Source organism: Tamandua tetradactyla, chromosome 3, assembly GCF_023851605.1.
Source record: "Tamandua tetradactyla isolate mTamTet1 chromosome 3, mTamTet1.pri, whole genome shotgun sequence".
In the NCBI taxonomy this organism is placed as follows: Eukaryota; Metazoa; Chordata; class Mammalia; order Pilosa; family Myrmecophagidae; genus Tamandua; species Tamandua tetradactyla.
The window spans coordinates 121,645,356-121,662,384 of NC_135329.1; the positions used below are offsets into that span (position 1 = coordinate 121,645,356).

General features: G+C 35.7%; 1 protein-coding gene across 4 annotated transcripts in view; it reads left to right on the top strand.

Annotated features, from left to right (window-relative positions):
* Positions 1 to 4,757: 4,757 nt before the first annotated feature.
* Positions 4,758 to 17,029, top strand: part of RIF1 (replication timing regulatory factor 1) — a 63,527-nt gene continuing 51,255 nt past the window's right edge. For 2 of the 4 annotated variants that reach the window (XM_077153796.1, XM_077153797.1), the window contains exons 1-9: positions 4,923 to 5,068; positions 5,229 to 5,336; positions 6,097 to 6,175; positions 8,100 to 8,196; positions 10,260 to 10,387; positions 10,482 to 10,576; positions 12,653 to 12,842; positions 13,975 to 14,067; positions 15,533 to 15,671. In XM_077153796.1, the coding sequence (XP_077009911.1) occupies positions 5,052 to 5,068; positions 5,229 to 5,336; positions 6,097 to 6,175; positions 8,100 to 8,196; positions 10,260 to 10,387; positions 10,482 to 10,576; positions 12,653 to 12,842; positions 13,975 to 14,067; positions 15,533 to 15,671 (946 nt within the window). In that variant the 5' untranslated portion in view covers positions 4,923 to 5,051. Of the gene's footprint in view, positions 4,871 to 4,922; positions 5,069 to 5,228; positions 5,337 to 6,096; positions 6,176 to 8,099; positions 8,197 to 10,259; positions 10,388 to 10,481; positions 10,577 to 12,652; positions 12,843 to 13,974; positions 14,068 to 15,532; positions 15,672 to 17,029 lie in introns of those variants that run through there. The other 2 variants (XM_077153798.1, XM_077153799.1) reach the window with 2 other exon arrangements.

The following is a 17,029-nucleotide window of genomic DNA, read 5'->3' on the forward strand; positions in this document are numbered from 1 at the left end:
TGACAATGAGTCACTGTCCCTTTTGGGTCCTCAAGTTTGTCAGTTTCAATGACTTTTGTAACTCTTTAGTTTCTAAAATACTTGTTTTCTATGAATTTATTCTTACATAGGAGCACAAGATTTTTGCTATAAATAGGTGCTTTTTTTCAATTTCAAATAAAATTAATAGTTAAGATCTGTCTTATACAAATCACAGAAAATCTGTGCCTTCTACATAGAAAGAATCTGAAACTTTGGTGCTGGTAAGAATCTTGGGTTGTATATTAAAATGTGAGATCACTGGGCTTGCCCTGGAAGTTCTGATTCAGCACTTCTAAGAGGTATGGCTCAGGAATTTGTATATAAAGGAGCTACCCTGGTGATTCCGGTTTGATGAACCAAACACACTTTGAGATATATAACATTAAATAATTGCTGATTAGTTATAGTCATATATGTTCAGTGTAGGCTAGGAGACTCATTTCATTGAGAAAATGCTTCTTTTGGGGACAGCACTTATGTTTTTATAACATATTGTTTTATTTGAACCTGAGACACCAATGGCTAACATTTTCTGAATATTTATACCATGAACACATCCATTGTTGTAAGCGATTTCCATGTAGTAGTGTATATTCACTTCACAAGTCTATGACGTACTATTATTATCCCCATTTTATAGATGAAGAAACTGAAGGACATGAGCTTGAGTAAATTGCCAGAGTCACAGTAATAAGTGGTAGAGCCAAGGATTCAAGCTCCACTTTTAGCTATTATACTACATTGTCTTCCTGTTTTCATTTGAACTCGAAAGTGTTCAGTGATCTCATCTAAGAAGTGGTGGCTTGGACATAAATGATACGAACTCTCTGCCCAGCTTAGTGGAAAGAGCGAAGCTACCTCCCCAGATAAGGTCTTTAGTCTGGTCAAGTATTAAAGCACCTCTTAGTTAATCCAATTTGATGACTTTATGGATTAGGTCTGAATGTCAGAATAGACTTCATGCTAGTCATAAGCACATTATTAGCTATGTATATTTTCAGATATGAACTAGTGACAGGATGAATTGCTTTGCTAATATCTTTTTTTAAATTTATTTTTTCATCTATTACTTGTTGAAAAGTCCACTAGAGAATCTTTTGCCAACAGAATTAAAGAGCTAAAAAGACCTCAAAGCATGGGTTTTTAAACATAAATTGAATCTGAGAGGATGGTATGGTAGCCCACAAACTCTGGGATCTGTCTTGTAACTACTTGTTGAAGAGTGCTTTCAAAACTATTGCTTTTTTATTTCTTTGCTGTGTATATATGTTATACTACACAACAAAGAAGTAAAATAAATAAATAAATTCAGTAAAACAGCTATCATGTTGGGTAATGTTTCAAACGTTTCTCAGAACTCTTATAACCCACAACTTAAAAGAAGTGTTAAACTGATTTATATATTTCAGAAAAGAATTATGACTTTCAATTAATATAATTTATTCATGCATTCTTGTAGTAAATAAATATTCAATATTCAATGTGTGCTAGGATTTGTGTTAGGCAGTAGATTATAATAATTGTCATTTATTGATTGAACTTTGATGTCAGTCTCATTCTTATTTTCTTGAAGAAGACATGGCAAAGTTAAGCATTTTTCTGAAATATCTCAAGTCTCACAGTGGCAGAGCTCATATTTAAACCTCATCTATTTTGACTCCAAAGCTGGGGCTCATTCCATTAACTACAATAATTTGGATTATAGATGGATATTTTATTTCACTAAATGAATTAGTATATGATTCCTTTAAATAGCGAAGTCACATAGGAATTTTTACATTGAATTCTTACAGTCTTCAAGGATAAATCTACCATGAAAGCCCTACCACAGGGCTGTGAGCAGAGGAGAGCTCATTAAATGTTGATGAAAGAATGCAGTTTACATGGATCAGGATTTTTTCTCTATTTTATTCTTTAAGCTTCACATTGTTTATTCATAAGGCCAGGTAAAGTACATCTTCATCTTGGAATTGTTGTGAGGAATAAATGAAATAATGTATGTAATACTTCTAGATCTCAATAAAAAGCAGTTTAAAATACAATGTTATAATCCTGAAAATTGTTTCTGAACATAAATTGGGTTTCTAGATCAATTTTGAATGGAAAGATCTGAGAAATGTTGGGCAGGAAGATTCACCAGGAATTCTGGGGCAAGTAGGAGAGGGTAGATTAAAAAAAGAGTATAGACTGAGTAGCGTGTGAATAGAGAACAAGATTGGGGAAGTTAGAAAGGGACATAAAATTGAGAGTACAAGGATTTTATCCTAAATGGGGAGATGTTCTGGGGATAAGAGTTATAGGATTTGGAGAGGCAAAGCAGGTAGAAATTTTGTGTTGGTTAAATAAATAGTTGAAGGGATTGATGAATTAATACCTGAAGAACAGATGAATTCAAACTACATTTATTGGGTGCCAGTTGCTATGAATTTATTGCCCAGTAGGAGAAGCTCTGAGGAGGTGGCTCCAGAAGTTCTATAAAAGAGAAGCTTGGGGTAGCAATTTAGTTGGAAGAGTGTAGGGAGGGGGATCTATGGAGAAAGGAAACAGGTCTTGACTCTGCAATCGCTTAGCACTTTAGATCAGATTGTGAATGTCTATTGTGAAAATACCAAGGACTAGGGAGGGGCACTGATTGAGATTATGACTGAAACTATTTCCCTCAGGCTCATTCTCAAGTTGGCTGCTGCAGATTTACACAGCCAAACAGTAATAAATTAGTGAGATGCTCATTTTAACAGATTTATGTATAAATTGCTATGTCAGCTCAGAGGTGGGAACATTTAATTCCCCGTGGTGGGAATGTGTGTAGGGAGAGATCAGGGAAGATTTTTTTTAAAGTTGTGATTTGGGTTAAATTTTATTCACCACTCTTGAAACAGGGAGTCAATGTTCCAAACAAAAGGAACAACACAGACTTTGAAAGATAGAGAAAAGTAAGAAATCCTGATAGGCTGTTCTGAACCTGGCTGAAGCTGGGTAAGACTGGAGATGAAGGGTGAGCAATGATCAAATCATAATAGGCATGTGGTCACGCCAAGAAATTCACCTATTATTTGTGGTAATTACTGAAGGATGGGAGTGACAATAATATGTTATATAATATTTTAGGAAGATCATAAAATCACATATTTGGAAGAGATGCATGCAACATGAGTCCAAACCTTTCTTTATAAATGGAAAATTATGAAAACATGGGTAAAACAAAGTTACTCCCTTGATGGAATTTACATTTTAGTGGAGAGGAGGAGACAATAATATATATATATATATATATATATATATATATATATATATATAATTTCGGGTAGTGTTTAATACCAGAAGAAGACTAAAGAAGAGTAAAGGACACAATGATAGGGTGGAGATAGCTATCTTAAGACCAGCTCAATGTTCTTTCCACTAAATCTCATAGCTACATGCAGAGTAATAGTGTTTCAAACCATCTCTTAAAAACTTTCCAACACAAGAGCTCCCCTATACTTAAATGTAATTGTTGCAAACTGGTTCATATATTTCACTCATTGTCTAATAACTTCTTTTCCTTCTTAAATATCTGAACTGACTTCCCCCAAAGCCCAGAAAACCAAGAAGCAAATTCACTTCTGAAGGTTAAAGAATATGCAATCAAGCTGCACTGAAAACCTTTCTCTGTATAACTTTCAAATGATCACTAAATTTCACCCAGACATTCTTTAGTCCTTAATTTTCATAGCTGGGCTCACAAAAGCTTGTGTGTCTTCTTCCCCCTATTCCTTCATTTATTCATGTAAGACACATGAGTGCTTGGTTTAGTAGACACTTTGTTGGTAGGGAAGACACAGAAAAGAGTAGCTCTGGTAGTTCTGCTTTGTATGAGCAAGCGGGGACTCAAATCTGGGGCTTGGAATCCATGAACCTGGAGTGCAAGGAGCAGCTGCTGCTGGGTCTTGGATGCCTGGTTTAAAGCTGATAAAATTGTGTATGTGAAAAGTTCTCAGAGGCATTTGAAAAGGGGAACAGCATATTAATAAGAATGAAACTGATTTTCCCTAAGCACTTACAAGTATAAAGCCTTGGCCAACTCCCACCACACCTTGGGCGTAACAGAAAATACAGATCTCTGGGGGCAACCTAATCCTACAGAATCACATTGTCTAAGGGCGGGGCCCAGATATCTGCAGTTTAATAACGAATAAACCCAGGCCATTGTTATGCACACTTAATACTGGAGACTCTGACCTCTCCCAGTTTCTTCGTTAACCTTCACCTGAAGTAGGTAGATTATTATCCCATTTTACAGAGACAATGGAAGCATAAAAAAGTTGATTAACTTGCTAAAATCACACAGAGACAAGAGTTGGAATGAGCTGGAATCTGGACCTTGTTTGAGTTGGGTCCTTAAACATAACTGTGTTATCTTCTCTTGCTAAGTGATTTATTGTAAATACTTGAACAAGCCCTAGCCTTGGAGTTCGAAAATTTAGTGTGAAGATCCACTAAATTTAGTCTAGTGGATTTGGGTGATTCGTCCACATTGGGAGTTTCAAATCTCTCTCCAGGGTAAAACACCCTCACCTGCGGGATGACCTGAGGGGTAGGGAAGGGCGGGGTGACCTGAAACGCTAAACTGCAGGGCGGGGAAAGGAGGTGATCGATAACTCCGGCGCGCCTCTGCCTGTTGGATTGGCTCGAGCCTCTCCCGCCAGGCCTACCATACTCCCGCGCGCTTACGGGCCCGCCCCCGACGCCATCTTTGCCTAGGAGGGAGAGGGCCGCGCGCGCGAGTAACCAGCCGGACCGGGGAAAGTCGAGCTCTGGCCGCCTCCGGGTGCTGCGGCGTAGCGGCGGAGAGCACGCAGTCCTGGTCTCAGTACGTGGGCATAAATATCGGGGTTGCAGTGCTAAGCCTCGGGAAACCCTGGGCCTAGTGCAACCTCCGCCCCCTTGCGGCGAGAGACCTTACTCCCAGGGTTTCTCCCGCCCCCCGCCGGTCTCCTCCTCCTGTTGAAAGCTGCCCGGGAAAGTGGTGGCGGGAGCGGGCCCGAGCCGGAATGTGGTGTGGGCCCGGGTGCGTGTTGCTGGGTGAAGGACGAGGCGGTGGTCTTGGGTTTGTGCGCAAGGGGCCAGGGATATGGACACGGCAAGTCTGGGGGCGGACTCGCGCTGGGCCGTGGCGGAGTTGTTTCCATCGGTCACTGGGTTTTCTCCTCTTCCGGTCCGTACCTCAGGGTGGCCGACATGACGGCCCCGGGTCCCCTCGCTCCGCTGTTGGAGACTTTGGAAGACGCTTCTGCCTCCGTTGGAGAGCAGACCGACGCTTATCTAACTCTGACCAGGTGAGGCCCGCTCTGGAAGAGGAGCGCTGTGTGGATCTTGGGGGGTGTGGGTGGGGGTTGGGGTAGGAGGCGCAAAATGAGATTGTTGAAGTATGGCAGCTATGAGGACGCTGGGGTCGCGGGCAGTGTGGGTTGCATTCTAAGTGACGTTCCCGGGTGTTGCTGTACAGCTTAAAGCTTCAAATGAGGGCGTCTGCACGTGTATTCTGCAATCGAGGAATTAAAACAAAGTTTTAGTTTGAAGCGGGCATGCTTGAGGACTGGTTTTCAGCGTGAGCGTCGACGTATTGGGAAGGTATTGGCAACCCAGACATGGCTTTTTAATAGATAGCAATAACCCAGTTTTTTAGTTTTTAGTATTTGTTATTCCTCGCAAAACATATTCTTCGGGGTTATCTATAGTTACTTGGAGATTGCTGGAAAACTGGTACAACATGATAAGAATTTAGTAAATTTCTAGTAAGTTTGTAAGTAGGAATAGGTGTTCCTGAGCCGACTTCACACAGTGACTTTGTTAAAATTTACTTGTATATCGTATGGACTGGATGCAAGAAAGTTACTCTGAGGATTTTTTTTTTTGCATTTATTTCAGATGTATATTTTTTTATTATATTCTGAAGGCTCTTGAGCATTGGATCATCGATATTTCATTTACAAGTGTTTTAAAGTATACACTTCAAAAAGGTTATGTATTTTAAGGAGTGATTATAGAACTTTTTTGTGTCTGCTATTTGTATTAACTTATTTTTCTGCTTTTAAGTCGTATGACTGGTGATGACGGCAAAGAAATCCTTATCGAAATTGAGAAAAAGCTTACTCGTCTATACAAAGTTTTAAAGGCATGTATCTGATGGTTATTAAATACTTTTTCACTTTGGGTGGTTTTAAAAGTTTTTCTCCAATGACCCTATAAAAACTTTGAATCTAGGATGACATCAGTAATATTTACTGGGTTATTATAGTATCATTTATTTAGTATTTGCCATGCTTCAGTTACTTCTTAGTAACGTTATATGCTTTCTCTCATTCAATTCTTAATATACCTATGATGTTATTCTTTAATGACCCCCTTTACAGTAAAGAAACAGGTTAACTTGCCTAGGTTCATCCATTGGTCATCTGAATCCAGAATCTGAAAGCAGTGCTCAGAGATTATTTCTTTTTTTTTCTCTTTTTGTGGTAATGCGCTAGCAAATAAGTGATTCTCAAATTTACTCGTTTTGATCTACTCTGTGAGTAAAATTCATTTTCTAAATTTTTATTATGGTAATATATATACGACATAAATTTCCCATTTTAGCAATTTTCAAATAAGCAATTCAGTGGTATTAGTTACTTTTATAATGTGTTACCACTGACCCCATCCATTACCAGTAACTTTTCCATCATCCCAAGCTACTTTCATTTTTTTTAACCTTCATTTTTTTAATCTTAGTTCAGCCTCAGTTTTTGCCACTCTTGCTCCTTTAAAAATTACACTCGTTTTTGCCTTTTATAGGGAGGTGGTTGTAGTTTATCATTAGACTGAGGACCTTTGTTCTTGTTCTCACTTCACTACTCAGTGGCTTTATGACCTTGCTTAACACTTAATTTATAAATTTCTGTATTTTTAGAATGAAGAGGTCTAAGTAAATCTCCAGGGGCCCTTTGAGTTCTTATTTTTATGACTGGTTTTGTACTTTTAACTAGTTATTCCATAAAAACAGACCAGTTTGAGCACAATTTCAGGATAAATGACTTTTGAGATACTACTTACTTTAAAGTTTTCCTGTCATAGTCTTCAACGCTTTCTGTTCCCATAAGTAGGAACTTTATTGTGTGATAAAGTCCAGCAGTAAGTAATGCTATTGGTAATATTTATTCCATTTTTCTTCATTATCATGTTCCACATTCTTGTAGTGTATTTGATGTGATGAAGACGTATCTTTTATATTTAGTATTTGTATATATATAGAATCAGAAACTGTGGCATGCATTTTGCATCAAATTGCACTGTTTGTAAATAGAATTTGTAACTAAAATTCCAGATGAATTATTTGGAAGCATGTGGAAGGTCGATGATGGGCAAATCAACAGAAGCTTTCTGTGTGAATTATTAAGCATTGAAAGGATAGTTGAACTCCCTCAAAACAAGAGCCACACTTTTCTATGTTATTGTTTAGAATTCTAGAATTGTGTTTAGGAATCCACAACATTTGAAGAGAAAACTTTTAAGTGTTCGGGCATTAAAAATTGATCTCAGACATGCTAGGTATTACCTAGGAGATAACTTAGTAGCTCTCAAAGTTTTAAGGCTTGCTCAGTGATTATCTGAACTTGTGCACACCCCCTTTGAATCTCCTACTCTTAGAAGAAGAGATGTCACTCCACTTTAAAGGCAGGGTATCAGCTTTTGCATTTGAATCTTTCGTACTCCTAATGGCAGGGTCTTGTTCCTATTCTTTATTTCCTCTCTACTGTAGTTAGCACCTTCCATTTGTTGGTTTCTTTCTCTTTGCTTTTGAATGTATAGAATGTCCTTTGTCTTTTAAGAAAAATGTTCTTAATTCAGTTGACTTCTATCTAGTTTCACTCTTCCTTTCTTTGCCACTGTATCCATTACTTTCTGATCTTACTCCTTTTTTGCCTACTCTCAAAGCTTTATTCATTGACTGGATTAAAAATTTGCTGATTTTGCTTGTTTGAATCAACTATTCTCTAAAAATTTACAATTGTGCTTGTTTGTAATAAAGTGTACAAACAAATGTGTTTTTGTTTTTGTAGACTCACATTTCCAGTCAAAACTCGGACCTTAGTAGTGCTGCTCTACAGGCCTTGGGATTTTGCTTATATAATCCTAAAATTGCCTCAGGATTATCAGGTAGTTAAATTTATCACTGTTAATATTTTTAGGCTTTATGAATCTACCATTTGATACTGATAAGAAGGTTTAGTTTCCTAATTTGTAGTTTAGGATTTGCTTTTCAGAAATAATGTTGAGACTGTCATAGGAAGATTTTTTTTTCCTAGACAGAGTTCTAACTAGGATACTATGCAGTTTGCTCTTATCAAAGCCATTTAAACATGATTGCTATAAGAATTGAACCTTGTTTTTTAAAAAACTCATCTCTTGCTCTCAAAGAGTAAGTAAAAGTCTTGGTTATGCTCTGGAAGTTACAGCGATTTAGATTGTCATTTACTTTATAAAATTTTATCCAGGTATGTAAAAGAACATGCTGGATTTAAAAATTCATTACTAGGGTGCGCAGGTGGTTCAGTGGTAGAATGCTCATCTTCCATGCAGGAGACCCAGGTACAATTCCTGGACCATCCCCCCCCCCCCCAAAAAAAAAGGTCATTATGCAGTAATAAATCTGGAGTAATTTAGAATTTAAAGGTGATAATGAAAGCATAAGTCCTAAGGCTTTGCAAATTTCCAAGTAGTCTAACAATAGTTTCTTAGCCTGTGGTTTGCCATTGTAAAGGAAACCTGGAAGGTGATCTTGAGAGTACCTCAGGAATAGTACTCTCCTGATGCACCATCAGAAAGCTGTTAACATTTTTCTTTTTTGGGAATGTTGATGCTTGTTCTTTTTTTGTTTATGGAATAGCTCTCTAGGTTTTGTCATTTAACTTTGTTGTAAATATTGGTACAGGTTTTTGATCTTGCAAACTAATTACACTGCCTGTTTGTCTCAGTGGGAACTCAGGAAAATTAAAAAATAATGCTCTCGCCCCCACTGCCAAAATCTTGTACTAATTTCTTAAGAACAATGCCTAGTTAATTAATTTTCATTCTTTTTTCTTTACTAATATAGGCATTTGTGACTATAAGTTTCCCTCTAAGTGCTAATTTAGCTGTGTCTGACAATTTCTGATACATAGTGGTTTTTTTTTTAACTTCTTTTATTGTATGGTATAACATATATACAAAGCAAAGAAATAAAAAAGCAATAGTTCTCAAAGCACTCTTAAGCCACCACAGCATAGATCCCAGAGTTTGTCGTGGGCCACCATGTTTCTCTCATATTTTTCCTTTTAGCTCCTCCAGAACACAAGAGGCCAGAGGGCTTAAATACTTTTTTATCATCACAATCGACTTTTTTTCTCTTCTTTTTTTTGTGAACAACAGCATATATATATAAAAATTATAAATTTCAAAGCACAAAACCACAATTAGTTGTAGGACATATTTCAGACTTTGACATGGGTTACAGTTTCACAATTTTAGGTTTTCACTTCTAGTTGCTCTAAATACTGGAGAACAAAAGAGATATCAATTCAGTGATTCAGCATTAATAATTCATTTGTTAAGTCCTATCTTCTATGTATAATTCCACCATCACCTTTGATCTTTCCATACCACTCTTTGGGGTTGTTTGGGCTATGGCAATTCTAAATTATTGGTATTGGAAGGGTCTGTCACTAATATGGGGTAGGGAATTGGAGCTATCTGATGTTCTGGACAGCTTGGCTAGGTTTCAGATTATCTGGACCAGGGACCCATCTGGAGGTTGTAGGTTTCTGGCAAGTTACTCTAGTGCCTGGAACCCTTGTGGAATCTTACATATTGCCCTAGTGTCTTTAGAATTGTTCTTTCTTTAAGTGTAGGAATTCAGCGACCTAAAGTAGGAGTTCATTTTGGAGTAGAGATGGCTTGCAAAATATTGTTTTGAATGGTCAGAACTACCAGATACCTATAAGATTATTTCAGTTGTACATTTCAGATGTTCTGATTTGGTGTCTACTTTGAATAGATCTTCCCATCTGATCTGAATTTTGTATTTTGGGAACAAGTTTGATTTCAGGAGTGGTTCTCTGGTCCTTTTCTCTTGTTATGCACTTAATTTTTTGACAATGAAAAGGACAGTACTTTTATTTATATTTGAGATTTTAAAAATGTAAATTGTTTGCATAACTAGTACTAAATTGCTTGTTTTGCAGAGAAAAACAGTCAAGAATTACTTTTAAAACTGAATGATATTATTAAGACTTCAGACAAAAGTGTACGCACTAGGGCACTTTGGGTGATATCAAAGCAGACATTTCCCAGTGAAGTTGTTGGCAAAGTGGTGAGTATAGTTTTTGTATATGCTTTCTTACCTATATGCCAATTAAAACAATTCAGGTTTATTTGATTTGTGTTCATTTGGTTCTGTCTTTTAGGTATCCAGTATAATTAATACATTAGAGATAATGTTTAATAAAGGAGAGATGCATTCTACCGTTGCTGATTATGAGGCATTAAATGTCATTATAAGGTATGCCCTGGGATGCTCTGCGAATTGGAAAAATGGTTACAGTAAATTTAGAATTTACTTTAAAGGAGTGGACTTTTGGAACTTGATTAAGTGGTAGACATTAAAAGAAGGGAATAGAATGTCTCCTAGACTAAAACTCACAAACAAAAAATGTAACAGAAAGAAGGAAGTAGATGTACATAAGTTAGTAGGTTTGTTTTTTGTTTTTGCTGGCATAATCTCGAAAATGCAAGTCTTGGTTATGCTGTGGTAATAATAATCCTAATTTTAGAAATTATCTTTGGTAAAGCTTTTGCAAGGAATTAATAATGTCAACTTTAGGAAGGAAATAACAGTATTTAGCAGTAGATGAGAGAAGAGAAAAATCCTATATTCTTCCCCTTCCCGATCTTTAGTGGACACGCTGATGACACAAACTGATGACATGATTTATATCTTAAAAAGGTTCTACTTAGCTGTTAAGCTATGCTATTGAACTACTTAGTTTTCCAGTGCCCTCCTTTATTGATGCTCAACTGATGTCAGTTTTCTGACTGCCCTCTTATAAGAATGTTGAATTTAATTTCATGATAATTAGTATTTCAAAAATTTTATTATGAAGATAAAATAACATGTTCTCCTTATTTAAGAAATTATAAAAAATAAAAATGTAGAGATTAGTAAGGAAAAATTCTGTAATCCTATCCACTTGAATAATCCTTGTTAATAGATTGATGATTACTTTCATATTTTTTTCTCTGGGTATGTATGTACATACATATGTACATATGTATGCTAAAACAAATGGGTCATCCTCTGTATTTCGTTTTTTAAAAAATATTTTTATTGACAAAACAACATACAAACACAAACATTCTTAACATACAAACATTCCATATATGGTATACAATCAGTGGATCACAGTATCATCACATAGTTGTATATTCAGCACCATGATCATTTTTTAGAACGTTTGCATCACTCCAGAAAAAGAAATAAAAAGAAAAAACTCACACGTACCACACTCCTTATCCCTCCCTCTCATTGAGCACTAGTATTTCCATCTACCCAGTGTATTTTAACCTTTGTTCCCCTTATTATTTGTTTTTTTTTCATTCATATTTTTTACTCATCTTTCCATACCCTAAATAAAGGGAACATCACACAAGGTTCTCAAAATCACACAGTCACATTGTAAACGTTATATCTTTATGTAATCATCTTCAAGAAGCAAGGCTACTGGAGAACAGGTCTGCAGGTTCAGGTACTTCCCTTTAGCCACTCAAATGTATGAGGATGATGTTGGCTTCATAGAATGCGGTAGCCTTCCCTCTTCGATTTTTTTTGAGTTTGAGCAGGATTGGTACTAATTTTTTCTTGAATGCTTGGTAGAATTCATATATGAAGCCTTCTGGTACTGGACTTTTCTTTTTTAGGAGTTCTTAGTGACTGATTCAGTTTCTTTGTGATTGGTTTGTTGAAGTCATCTATTCTTGAGTCAATGTTAGTTGTTCATGCCTTTCTAGGAAGCTGTCCATTTCATCTATGTAGTCTAGTCTATGTTGTCTAGTTCATAGTATCCTCTCATTTCCTCCTTTATTTCTATGGGGTCAGTGGTTATGTCTCTTCTTTTTCTGATATTATTTATTTGTATCTTCTCTTTTTGCCAACCTTGCTAAGGGTCCATCAATTATACTGATTTTCTCATAGAACCAACTACTGGTTTTGTTGATTTTCTCGATTGTTTTCATGTTCTTAGTTTCATTTATTTCTGCTCTAATCTTCGTTATTTCTTTCTTTTTGCTTGCTTTGGGGTTAATTTGCTGTTCTTTAATTCTTCCAAGTGAACAGTTAATTCCTTGATTTTTGCTCTTCTTTTTTGAATATAGGCATTTAAGGCAATAAAGTTCTCTCTTAGCACTACCTTAGTTGCATCCCATAGATTTTGATATGATGTGTTTTCATTTTCATTTGCCTTGAGATATTTACTGATTGATGTGACTTATCTATGTGATTTACTTGATGTGACTTATTTTTATGTTAATTTAGACTGAAAGGAAGGTCAAGCTAATTTATTCATTTATTTCTACATCATAGGCTAATTGAACAAGTCCCAGTTCAGATGGGAGAAGAGGCAGTGAGGTGGGCAAAATTGGTCTTACCTTTAGTGGTTCATTCAGCACAGAAGGTACACTTGCGGGGTGCAACTGCTCTAGAGATGGGAATACCATTGTTGCTTCAGAAACAACAAGAAATAGCATCTATTACAGAGCAACTTATGACTACTGTAAGTATTTTATGTAAGGATTTTCTGGATATTGCATCTAGAGGTTCTATACTCAATTTAGAATTCGGTCTGTGGGTTCTTAATGGTATAGTTGCTCTGTGATCTAGGAGGCCCTGCCCTGTGAATTAAAACATAGTAATGAATAATTGTTAACGTAGGTATGCTGTTCCTACATTATACTTACTGTTAATATTATCTAGGCATTTTATCTTATAGCCAGTGAGTGGGTGAATGGAATAAATGGCATTTTTGGAAAAAGAAAGTACGTTAACTGATTCAGGGCTATTTGGGCTGTTCTAGCATAATCCCAATAGAAGTAAAAATTAATGCCTATAAACATACCTAATCTGTAAAATTTCCCAAAGTTATATGCCTCAGATTTTAGGTTTTCCAACTTCTGTTCTTATTTAATTGTTCATTAAGCACATATTTGTTGAGTACCTATTATATGGTGGGCACTATTCTAGGGATTGTGACTATAGCTCTGAAGAAAAGGGGCTCGTTAAGCTTATTTTCTAGTGGGCAAGATGATAAAAGTATCACAGTATACTAAGTGTAGAATGCTATGGAGAACACCAGAGACTGAATAGAGAGTGCCATTGGAGAAGAAAGGTGAAGTGGTCAGGCTTCTCAAAAAATGGTATTTGAGCAATGATTTGAAGGTGATGTGGGAGTAAGCCTTTAGAATAATGTGGGGGAAGCTCATTCCAAGCAGGCTGAACTATGAAAGCAAAAGGCCTTAATCTCATATTTTGCATGCCTGTTTGGTGCTTAGGGAACATAGCAGACAGTACAGTTACAGTGGAGTGAAAGAGGGGAAGAAGTAGGAGATGATGTCAGAACAGAGAGCTAAATGGTATGGGACTTTGGGGACTAATGTAAGGAATTGGCTTTTGCTTTGGGTTACGTGGGAAATTATATTAGAAGATTTTGAGCCCAGGAATGATGTGTTTTGTGGATTAAAAAAAAATCCCTCTGTGTAGAGACTAGACTGTACAAGTTTTCTTAATAAAATATTGGGGAAGAAGTAATTTGCTCAGTCAGTCTTTGAAAATTATTTGTAGACTTTGATACTGGTTATTTTTTTCTTTTCATGTGCCATTTTGGTAAATATTTTTGGTTTTGTTTGCAGAAATTAATCTCAGAACTCCAAAAACTATTTATGAATAAAAATGAGACCTATGTCTTAAAATTATGGCCTTTGTTTGTCAAACTTCTTGGAAAGGTAAGTATCACAGTTAATGAGCAGTTCCAATTTTATATGACAGATACTACATGTCTTAACTTTTGTTAGTATCTTTTAACTTTAAGACATTGGTATTTATGTTCTGTTCAGATAATAATGTAGTTTATAGCCACTTGTGACTGTTAATGTTTTATGTATTTTTTGTCTTTTTTGTTTTTATCATACAAAGCATTGTCAGATTTCTAGTTTGAGCTTTTTTAGACATTATTCCCATTGGAATCCTTTGTAGTATTTGGCAGTATTTTAAAAGTGATCCAGTTTTGATTTTATCTCATTTTGCCATTCTGTTAGCAGATAATACCGTTTTCTACATCTCTTTTTCATTCATGAAATTTTAGGTATTCCCTATTAATTTTAAGTATTCCCTATTATGTATGGCTGTTTAAGTCTGTCTGAAAAGGCAACTTGTTTTATGTGGTTTCAGGGTTTCCTTTTCAATACTGATTACTTTTTATCTGATAGTTTTTTTTCATCACATTGTTGTATATTCATCATCATGATCATTTCTTAGAACATTTGTATCAATTCAGAAATAAAAAGAAAACAAAAATTTTTAAATACCATACCCCTTACCACTCCCTTTCATTGATCACTAGTATTTCAATCTACTAAATTTATTTTGACATTTGTTCCCCCTATTATTTATTCATTTTTAATCCATATGTTTTACTCAGCTGTCCATAAAGTAGATAAAAGAAGCATCAGACACAAGGTTTTCACAATCACACAGTCACGTTGCGAAAGCTATATCATTATACAATCATCTTCAAGAAACATGGCTGCTGGAACACAGCTCTACATTTTCAAGCAGTTTCCTCCAGCCTCTGTTACATCTTGACTATCAAGGTGATATCGCTTGAATGCATAAGAACAACCTCCAGGATAACCTCTCGACTCTGGAATCTCTCGGCCATTGACACTTTATTTCGTCTCATTTCGCTCTTCCTCTTTTTGGTCGAGAAGGTTTTCTCAATCCCTTGTTGCTGAATCCCAGCTCATTCTAGGATTTCTGTCTCACATTGCTAGGAAGTTCCACACCCCTGCGAGTCATGTCCCACGTAGAGAGCGGGAGAGCGTGAGTTTGCTTCTTGTGTTGCCTGAGAGAGAGACCACAAATTTTTTATATGAAAATATTTTTGTATCATCGTAATAAAATATGGAATTTATCTACCTTCATATTTTTTTGTGTGGTTTTAGAAATGTTCTAAACATTTTGAATCTTTGAAGTACAGAATTCAATACTTAATTAAATTTAGATTTTGAAGACTTTAGGGTTATAACACTTAACACATCTGTTTCTGTTTTGTGTAAATTTGTCTCTTCCTTGTTAGAAAATGAACTCATAAGAATATGCATTAAGTAATGAATAAATAAATGAATAATTGTTGCCTGCGTTTTGTGTCATGCAGGTAAGTAACTTTATAATGATTTTTCTTTTTTCTAGACCTTGCATCGAAGTGGGAGTTTCATCAATTCTCTGTTACAGCTGGAAGAACTGGGATTTCGTAGCGGAGCACCCATGATTAAAAAAATAGCTTTTATTGCTTGGAAGAGTTTAATAGATAATTTTGCTTTAAATCCAGGTAAGGACATGATAGGTAATTGTTTTTTATTTTCTATGTGTACATTTTAGCTAAGCAAGGTGAAAAAATGGAGCTTTTCTAACTCTTTGGACTTTACGTTGAAACTTAATTATTTTTTTTATTTTAAGGGATTAGGAATAAATTTGTAGCTAAAAATAGAATTCAGAGAGTAGGCATTATTTCTAAAACTGACAAAGTGGCAAATGTCATGCATTGCTTTCTTAGGTACTAATAGTGAGTTGAGTACTCTTTGTACATTTCATGTCATCACAGTAGACCTGAGATATTAAGTTTTATCACTATTTTAGAGAGATTATATTGTTTTACTCAGGGTCACATAATCAGTAGATGATAGGAAGCAATAATGATTATCCTGGAATAAAAATATCAGTGACTGAGGACCTTTTTTCTTCAGAATCTCTAAAAACAGTGGGTTAATGTTATATGGAATGATCCCTTTTGACTTACTTTTTAATTTGTGTATTGTTTAATGAAGATGTTTGAGATAAATATGAGGAAGAGCATGTAGTCCAAAAGTGTGTCACCATGAGTACTTAATTAGGTAGTTAATCCTAGATTTAATCGATACTGTACATTTATAGAATCTGTTAAATAATACTGATTTTATCCTGTTTTTCCCTGCCAAAGGCCATTAATAATCCCTTTTTACCCCTATTGTATTTTTTCTTGTGTTTTTTTGCTGTTGTTGGGAACACTATTGTGTTTTGTAAGGTGACTACATAACATTTACTATATTTTATTATAATACTGATAAAAGTATATCTTCAGGCATTATTTTTAATTTGAAATGTTATCAATTTTTAATCTATTCATGAGTTAGTAGGTATTTAGATATATGCTTTATATGCAGCAGTGTGAGGTAATGTTGGAGAATGTTGGAATCATGTATGGTTGCATAGTAAAGCATATAAAATAGGAGAGGCTTAAGGAAGATAAATAAAAGCTGTCCATGAAATGAGTTCAGAGGTGGAGATTCCGTGGCTGGTGTTATAGAACCAGGAAGTCATCAAGGAATCATGCCTTTCTTTCTGCTCTTTCATCTTCAATATGCCTTAGTTGCAGACTACAGTAAGGAGGGAAGGTAGAAAAGTATAAGGGACTTTTTCCTAACTTAGATACCTATAAGAAGCCTAGGAATCTCATATATGTATCTAATTAAATCTCATTTGCTAGAATGGCTAAATGGGAGAAAAGAAAAAGAAGCCCAAAATTGGGCATCTCACTCTGCTGAGTAAAACTTGTCCTGCAACTGCAGGGAACTGGATAATTTTATGGTAATCAGCAGTCTCTGCTTTAGAGATATTATTGTGGAGCCCCCTTATAATTAGAATAGGAGT